This window comes from Lactuca virosa, chromosome 3, assembly GCF_052849685.1.
Source record: "Lactuca virosa cultivar CGN04683 chromosome 3, Lactuca_virosa_CGN04683_v6, whole genome shotgun sequence".
Classification (NCBI taxonomy): Eukaryota; Viridiplantae; Streptophyta; class Magnoliopsida; order Asterales; family Asteraceae; genus Lactuca; species Lactuca virosa.
Window position 1 is genome coordinate 3,547,562 of NC_136428.1, and position 9,254 is coordinate 3,556,815.

The 9,254-nt window shown below is 35.4% G+C and overlaps 1 protein-coding gene and 1 long non-coding RNA gene across 7 annotated transcripts; one reads left to right on the forward strand and one right to left on the reverse strand.

Annotated features, from left to right (window-relative positions):
* Positions 1-308: 308 nt before the first annotated feature.
* Positions 309-923, reverse strand: LOC145165135 (lipid transfer protein EARLI 1-like). The gene has a single exon (XM_079083805.1). It carries the CDS (start codon positions 833-835, stop codon positions 449-451), a length of 387 nt encoding a protein of 128 aa, XP_078939931.1. The 5' UTR covers positions 836-923; the 3' UTR covers positions 309-448.
* Positions 924-1,132: 209 nt separating this feature from the next.
* Positions 1,133-3,680, forward strand: LOC145165136 (uncharacterized). Of its 6 annotated transcripts, none has more exons than XR_013739907.1 (3): positions 1,133-1,249; positions 1,765-2,750; positions 3,452-3,680. It is a non-coding gene; the product is annotated as an uncharacterized LOC145165136 (long non-coding RNA). The 6 variants fall into 6 exon arrangements; XR_013739909.1 differs by lacking the exon at positions 1,133-1,249 and adding an exon at positions 1,272-1,655; XR_013739908.1 differs by lacking the exon at positions 1,133-1,249 and having other exon boundaries at positions 1,273-1,887; positions 1,983-2,750.
* Positions 3,681-9,254: the final 5,574 nt, after the last annotated feature.

The window sequence follows — 9,254 nt, forward strand, 5'->3', positions numbered from 1 at the left end:
CACCTTAATACACATGGGCCATGGCCTCAGTGGGTTTCATGTTTGGGGATAGCTTGGTCCGTATTTGGTGGCTAGCTTGGTCCGAGTCAAAGTAAACTTGGAATTATCAAATATGAAATATATTTTGAATGGGAGATCAAAAGTTCATATCCTGTAATTCATCGTATAACAAAAGGTAAATATAAATTCTAGCAAATTGCGTAGCAACGATTGTCAATAACAATTTATTATTACTATTATTATTATTATTATTATTATTATTTAATTTGTTTATCGTTTTTTAACAATAGATGCATTAATAGACACTATTTCTTTAACAACCAACTGAATTTTATTCCAACGCTTTTTCAATGAATCCACACAAATGTAAAATGCGCTTTCATATAATACGATCTATAATGATCATAGGTGGAAAGGAAGTAAACGAGAACCAAACTGAGGGATGAAGTTATGCACATTTGAAGCCACTTGGGACTTTCTTGCCACAAGCATTGAGAAGCAAGCTGAGGGAGACAGGCACATTAAGATTGATCCCCAAAACGTTAGCCTTAATAGCAGTGCATAGGCAAACGGCAGCATCAAGGTCAGCAAGGCCTCCGATAAGGGTGCAGCATGGCTTAACCGATGGGGAACCCACTTCGACTCCAACCAACCCACCAAGCAGATTAGCACACACCCCTAGTTTCAAGGTGTCTTTAGGGCAGGAAGCCTTACTTGGCTTTGGTTTTGGTTTGGGGGTAGGGCTACCACAAGTCCCACAACCACTCACCATGGTAAAAAAGAGAAGATTAAGTGCTAGAAAGAGGACCAGTGAAGCATTGCACTTCGAAGCCATCTACAATGAAAAAAACAAAGCCCTTTACAATCAGGAATAAGAGAGTGTAGTAGTTAAAAATGATGGGTGCATGTGGAATAAGGGATTGAAGGGTATATATAGTCGAAAGAGGGTTTTGGCCCAGTTCTAGCTGGCATCAAAAGGTACACATCAACATGCAAATATCCATGGCCCATGTTGTTCAATAATGAAGCTCTACATCTTATCTCTACCAGAGATCCAACTGTAGTGATGTTCCTTTGAAGAAAATGCTATATATGGTTATAGTATCATGTATATCTCCCGGGGTCAGTTCAACAGAATGTTTTACTTTTGGAACCCATGTTATAAATTTCTATTATAATGAAAGAATATTTATATTCTATCATATATACTAGAAATGTAAAATAAACAAGGTCGTCTATATGATTTCAGGTCGTTAAAAAACTTCATCTGATGTTCTTAATTATATATTTTATGTATGATTCGATCATGATGCATGTTCTTAATTGGTCAACAGCAAGACAATGAACAAAGTAAATTCATAATGTTAATTGTTATCGTGTTCACTGTATTTGTTGAAATTTCTAGAAATGTAGGAACTAGTCGATCAAAATCAATGTTGATTGCAACCACCTCCTCATCACAAAATCACCCAACTAGGGCTTTTTTCTCGACCTCTTGAAGTGCGCCCTCCCAAAATAAGGAAGGACTTGATTCGATTTTTCCCTTAAAACTCAATACGACTTCTCCTAAATTTGACTTCACTCTTCACGTTCTTCACGCTGAGTTCGTTTTCTCCGTTATTCCAATGATGGAGTCTGATTTCTGCCACAACGGAGTCCAATTTCATCTTGTTCTTCTTAATTTTGATTTAGAATTTGTGGATGATGATGCTTTTTGACACGTTTGTTTGGGATGTATGATTATTTGATTGGAATTTGTCACAGGGGCCACGAAGTTTCAATGGTGGAGCTCTTTGTATTCTCGTTCACTCGTCGATTTTGGAATCAATCGTCGAGTGCTGTGCGATCCATCATCACAACTCAGTGCTTAGTTATCGATTTATTTGGGTTCGTTTTAATATCTTTATTTTTTCTCTTTATTTCATTTCGTTGTTGATATGTTATCTCTTTTTCCCAATTGATGGAATATTCCCATTTGCTAGAGCTAGCAAATGAATGAGAGGATCCATACATGCGATTGGTGTATGCTAGTAAGAATCTATCTCTCACAAACAAAAACAATCATTTAAAATTTAATAATTTACTATTCTTTCCGTTCCAAAATTATTGTCCACCTTACTATTTTAGTTTGTCCCAAAATTATTGTCCACTACCAAAAGTAGATATACACTTTTACCATATTACCCCTAACATTTAATAAAGTAAACTTGAATAATTACAAACGCACATTTCTCATTGGTTTTAGAAAAGGGCAAGATGGTCATTTTATTCAAAAAGACAAAACTAATAATTGTTTTTCTTAATCTATGTGTTTTTTGTCTATGGACAATAATTTTGGGACGGAGAAAGTAATTTTTAGGTTTTTTTTATGTTTGTTTTTTGTTATAGCATCGTTGTTTATATCTCTATATTATGCTTTGCAACGAACCTGGAAGCCTTTCAATCCAACACTTGGTGAAACATATGAAATGGTTAATCATGAGGGAATTACATTCATTATAGATAGATTCAATTATACTTGGTAAACCTTACAATTATGTAGTTACATGTAATACCTTCTCATAGATTCAATTTTATAGCTTGCTTGGTTATGACAATCATTTGGGATTTGGCAGTGGCAGTGGCTTCAGCCTCTGTTCGACCTGGTTCTTCTAAGGTTTCTACTGGAGGACCAGGTGGTTTGGGTGGTGGAGCTTCAGGTGCCGCCAGTTGAGCCATTGTTAGCAGCTTCACAATAGCAACTGCATTAGGTGAGTAACTTGAGCTTCCTGTACATAATTCCCCTGTCTTCCTTAGAAGAAAACATAGAAAAACACTTGTACTTTAAAATTATATTTTAAAATTTTAACAAATCGCACTCCTTCACCCCAAATCCTATTTTGTCTTCAAGTCCAGACACAAAAGCACACATTCTGATTGTATCATCAAGGAACTCTGCAAATTATTGTAGAATAATTTTTCCATGAACCACTACATATCTTTCTATAATTATAGGGTTTGATGATATGTGAGTAGGGTTATTTTTGTCAAATTCTGAAAATCTTTTTATGACTTCAAAAAATGATAATTTTGGTGCACGAGTTTGTTCTTTTAGCAATGTGATAATAGCAATGGCAAGTCTTGCTGTCTTGAGAACTGTTTGATACCATGGAGCATATTGCTTTGATGGCTTTCCTAGTCTATACCTGAAAAAACAGAATAAAGCATTAGCATGTTATTTACAAAATGCCAATGCTCATTTATATGTTTTTTGTATCGTCTTACTTTCATTTATTTTATTTACAACATTACTTTTTCAATAATATTCTAATTACAACAATATACTTTAAAAAATCTATCCAATTTTATTTGTTTTTGGATGGCATTGCTACAGTTTAGTATATTTTTCAAGTACAATTATGTTACATTAATCAGGTGATATTTATATTTCTTCATTTTGCTTTTGTATCAGTTGTGCCATTATGGTTAGGTAAAAAGAGGTGTTGAGACGTCAAGAAAGCTTCGCTTATTTAAAGATCAGATATACAAGGCCGATCTACTATCTTATGCTATGTCTAGGTTGCAAAGAGGAATTAAGGAAATGGTTTCTTTTGATTATACATTTATTGTTTGAAATAGATTTTTTGTATGAAACATAAAGTAGATTAGATGAATGAATATTGGTCCATTTATTATATGAATTTTTTTTGTTATATAATCTATTTTATGTAAAGTGTTATGAGATAGTAATTGTCATTTAATTTGAAAACTAGTAAATCTATAAAACAAATATACTTTTTTTTAAAATATATATATTTTATAAAACATTTAAAATTACGACACAATGTATGTCGTAAATGTGCGTCATAAGGTTACGACACACAAATGTGTGTCATCTTCCTTTAGGACATGGGCTTCCTTGATACGCATTGTGTGTCATCTATGTGTATCGTAAATGCGCGTCGTAAGGTTACGACATGCAAATTCGTGTCGTCTTCCTTTATGACAGGGGCTTCCTGGACATGCATTTGCGTGTCATCTGTACCTTTTATGACACGCATTGCATGTCAATTAAGGCAATTTTCTAGGAGTGTTTGAATGCACACATGAACTACTCTTTTTAAGTTGTTAGTGAGTGTCTGAACTAATAATTTACATTTTGAATTATAAAACGAATTAGTATATTAAACTGTGAATCCGAGTTTTTTCAACATATGATCTTTGGAGCTTGCCAAAATGTAAGAATTCCAGATTTGATGGTGTTAAGAGGAAGAAAAACTATGAAACGTGTATTAAGTTGTGAATAAGTTGTGAATGTGTGTTTGTACTAGTATTTTAAACTGTGAATTATAAATGAATTAGTATATTGAATTTGTGAATTCTAATTTCTTTTATCCATATAAGATTATTGGAGCTTGCTAAATTGTAAGAATTCCAGAATTGATGGTGTTAGGAGGAAGCAAAACAATAAATAGACGGTATAATGTTGTGAATGTACTATGAATAAGTTTTGGATGTATAGTATTAATAGGAAATATACGTCTTCGTTTAATCATGAAAATGGTGTTTTTATGCCATTTTTCACTAAAAAAAAGAACGGGATTGTTCTGGTGAAAATTTGATAAACAAATTTCGTAACCAAATTAGTAAGCGTGGTGTGATGTTTAAAATAAAATGTACAAATTTGAAGTGTTTGAGATCTTGAAATGTACTAAAGATCTTGGTCGTGCCCAAGATCCCGGGAGAAAATAGTGATATTCACCGAACTATTTATTTAAATGATTTTTACTTTATGTTGAAAATGAGTGTATTTGAAATGTTTGGGATAAAAATAATTTTTAATTTGTTTAACAAATCAATTTGTATAATAAATTTCAAGATATCGCATAATATCTTCGCAGTTTTGAGAAAGGAATCATATTAACGGTCAAGTAAATAAGATAAAGTGTGATAATTGATCAAAAAGAAGCACGTATGTAAAAGTAACTGTAATAACAGATCGATGTACGATGAAAGCCTTTAATCCTTTCGGATCTCTAGCATAAAATGTAACGCCCGCAACTTTGGACTAGTCGATTAAAATCTAATGAACGACAAAACGACTTTTGATAAATAATCTTAACCAAAGTTATAGTATATGTAACAAGAATTTGTGCATATAAAGACTTTCAAATCCGACTTCGTTTGAAGAAGTTATGCTTCTTCTAAATTTCGCGATTAAACTGATACGACATCGAGTGTCGTAAATAGTAAATCGGAGATATATTTCTTATTTGCCTAAGTAGTCTAAACGAAAGTCTTAGTAATCATAAAACCGAGAGCCTGCATGTAGAGATCGCACAAATCTGACTTCGTAAGAGGAAGTTATGATATTTATAATATTTCAGTGCATCGGTCTGCAACACTGGTACCAAGTTTTAGATAGTCGATTATTAGGAAAAACAGTCTAAACGAGAATCGAATATCTCGTTGATAGGAACCCGAAAATATAAAGACAGTCGAGAACGGAAGCCGGACGAGAGAGTTATGAATTTTTAACGAACTTTAAAAGTCTAGGTCTGTTAAAAATATAACTTTAAAAATTAATTAAAAATTAGTCGATGGATTCTAAATGAAAGTTGTAGATCTCGTCGATAGCTATGTATGGATAGAAAACTCATCGAAAACAGAGCTTGTATGAAGAATATATGAATTTTTAAAGGTTTTATAAAAATATGCACGCAGTCGCACGCACAGACAACATGTGCGGCGCGCACCGACACTCCACCAGGTGCTCGACACCTGTCACCACCTAGAAGCTGCCATGTCACCTGGCCCGACCAATTGGGCGGCGCATACTGACCATGAAGGTTTGTATTATGATCGGATATACTTCAAGTATGAACAAGAAAAGAAAAACTAATTTAAACAAAATAATCAACATAAAGTAAATAATACAGAAGTTCTCCAAATGTTTTTTTCACCAAGAAAAGAGGTTTTGTCTTCACCAAGAAGACGGGGTTTGTCACAAAGACAATTGACACAAATCCACGAACTCCAGCACTACATTAGGGTTAGCCCTGATGTAGTATATATACTCATCTATACATGTATATCCCTTGATTGAAGGGATTGAATCTAATCTATACTAAGAACCGATCTTATCATAAAGATACGGGATCTGATCTATTCTATATATATATATATATATATATATATATATATATATATATATATATATATATATATATATATATATCTGTAATAAATGCCTAATATACAAAAGATTAAAATAGAACAACTATACTATAAGCTGACGGTGTTGAACTTGTAGACATTGGCGCTATTGACTCGTAGATGTTGATGCTGATGAATCAGCATGTTATGTGTTTGACTCATCAGATCATAAGGTGTGACCTTACAATCTCTCCCAGTCTGATGATGTCAAAACTAATCTTCTTCTTCAGAGTCATCAGAAGATCCATTGTAGAACTTGTCAACTTCTTTCAAGATTTCACGCTTTACCCATCTGAATTGATCAAGTTTCAGCTCACCCAGTCTTCTATTCAGCTCCAGTGATATTACCACACAATATCCTCTTTCCAGCTCATAGTGACCTATTCCTTCCAAGCGAAGATGAAACAAGTGCTCAGTGGGAGCAGAAGGAAGGTCATCAGTGCGTTGAAAGCACATCTGATTTTGACTGTCGAGATAGAAGATCGTGTGCTTTGGCTCTCGAATGAACATGTATTGAATAGGTTCGGCACCAACTGGTAATTCATTATTGATGTATCTGGTTCCATAAGGAAGAATAAACTTGGTATTATTGGATTGTCGAGGGGTGCCTGTTCTTCCTGATGTGGTTGATCTAGATGAACTCGTTGATGGACCAGCGGATGGAACCAGGTTCAGTTTCTTCACTTCGTTGACAAGTTGCTGGATTTCCAACTTCACTTCATGGACATGAACACTTTTATGCTTTTTGATAATTTCAAGAATCTGCATCCGCTTGTTGTAGCCAAATTTGACTAGCTCACGAGCAAACACAACTTCAGTGTATTCATACTCAGTTTTCTTTCTTACCAGGTGAAGTTTTAGTGACTCGATCCTTGGCTTGGTGCATCTTACTTTGATAATGGGATCAGGCTTGGTTCTTCAAGTCAGAACTTCTCCAAGTCATAAAGATTGAAATAATGTGTTGTCTTTCAACATTGTTGTTGAAAATCTTCTTAACATGATCATCAATTCTTTGGAATTCAACATTTTTGTCAGCGGAAACAAGTTCTTGAACAAGTTTGGCTGACAAGCATTCTTGTTTTCTGACTTCTTTCTTCTTCCGAATAGCAGCATTGTATTCCTCCATTATCTATTTAATTTCATTGATATGTAAGCTCCATGTTTCTTCTAACTCACTCAAATAAAAAGTGAGCTTGCTTTTCTTTTGAAGAGGTGTTGAAGTATCAATAGCTGCAGAGGAACTTCAAACTTCAGAGTTAACAGCTCCCCCCTAAGAAGGAAGCCTTTCTTTTTCTTGGATTAAGATGGAAACCATCATCAGAATCAATGTCACTATTTGTTACTTGAGGAACCTCTTGAGCAAACTCCCCCTCAAAACAAGAACCAGGATAGATAACGTTTAATGGAACAGCAGAAACAACAGCTTGTTGCATGAAACCAAGATCCAAAAACCCTTCATAGTCATCGGTTTCTGATTGGTCACCAGCGTCTGGAACAACATCTAGAATAGGATGATCAGAAGTAGCATCATCATCAAGAGTATCAGCAACAACAATCGGCTTTAGAGGATCATCTTTTGTTTCACTCTTTTCAGTCATCTCAGGCTGAGATGCAATAACCATTTGCATTGGTTGAGGAACCTCTTGATAATTCTCCCCCTTTTGGCATCATCAGATTGGGGAGGAGAGTTAGGAGGAGGAGAAGGGGTTCTTGGAGGCGGATGTGATGGTGGAGGAGGGTTTGTTGATGGAGGAGGAGGTGGAGGAGGGTTATTACCTAGAGAGTTTGGTAGAGTGTCCTCAACAACCATATCATCATCATCTTCACCATCCAAGGCCATAAGTCTCTTCATTGTAGCCACATTCCTTTCAACTTTAGTCAATCTTTTATTCATTAACTAAGTCAACTGCACAAATAAGGAGAGTTGGGAAAGGACAACAGTTTCAAAGTTGGAGATGGATTCTCCTTGATCACCCTGATGAGGAACAACATCATAAATGGGTGATGGTGTAGAAGGAATCGTTTCAGCTTGATGTAATGTATCAGCTTAAGGAGAAGGAGATGGCTTGGGAGAAGGTTCATCCTGGATCATTGGCTCAGTAGTATCTCTAATGGGAGGAGTTGATCCACGATGTTCAGTGTCATCAGCAGGGGAAGTAGATGAAAAAAGTATGTGCTTGTTTTTCCTTAGAGGAGAGTTCATATTCTTAGTGAAGTCACCTCCCATGTTAGCTGCTGAATTATTTGCATCTTTATCAGTGTCTTCTCCCTTATCAGCTCCTTTTTTTATGACCAGCCTTTGAATTCTCATTATCATTACCTTCTTCATCACCACCATCATCATTGTCATCATCCTTTTCAGAGTTTGAGGATTCAACCACATAGGGATTTTCAGTCCACTTTCGCATTCTTGTAGTAATAGACAGATCATCAATAGATGGGGCAGCATTGATGATTTTCTAGGAAAGAGCAGGAATAGGAATGATGATCCCATGAATTTCAACATAGCCTTCTTCACAAGACAAGATCAACCCAAGCCAGCGTGTGTAGGGAACATACATTGGTCTCTTGTTTCCAGAACAAAATTCAATCAGATGATCACGAAAGATTTGAGCAAAATCTAGTTTCTTGTTGTAAACAACGACGTATAAGATTCTTTGCTCAAAGAGATTTAGTTGATCCAAACTTCCAGTCTTGTGAACAAGACATTTTCCAATCACATCTGTTAAATATTTCCATCCTGCATTGAAACATTGACAAAGAGTGTTCCTGTAGGGATCACGAGTGAGGCCCTCGAGTTTGAAGTTATACCCTAGTTTTCCACGAACAGTCTTGCAGCTATCTTCAGAAGGAGTTTTAGAGTATTTATAATATAGAGGAAGGCGAAGAGCGGTTCGAATGGTTTCCACATCAATAGTAACCCTATATTGACCATCTCCAACAGTTCGATCAATGGTATCAACAGAGCATGTATATTAGAACTCACATACTTGTTTAGGGTAGAAGGGGTCCGGAAAGTCACAGAAATGCATACCGAAGTGGACCGCTTTTGACAAATT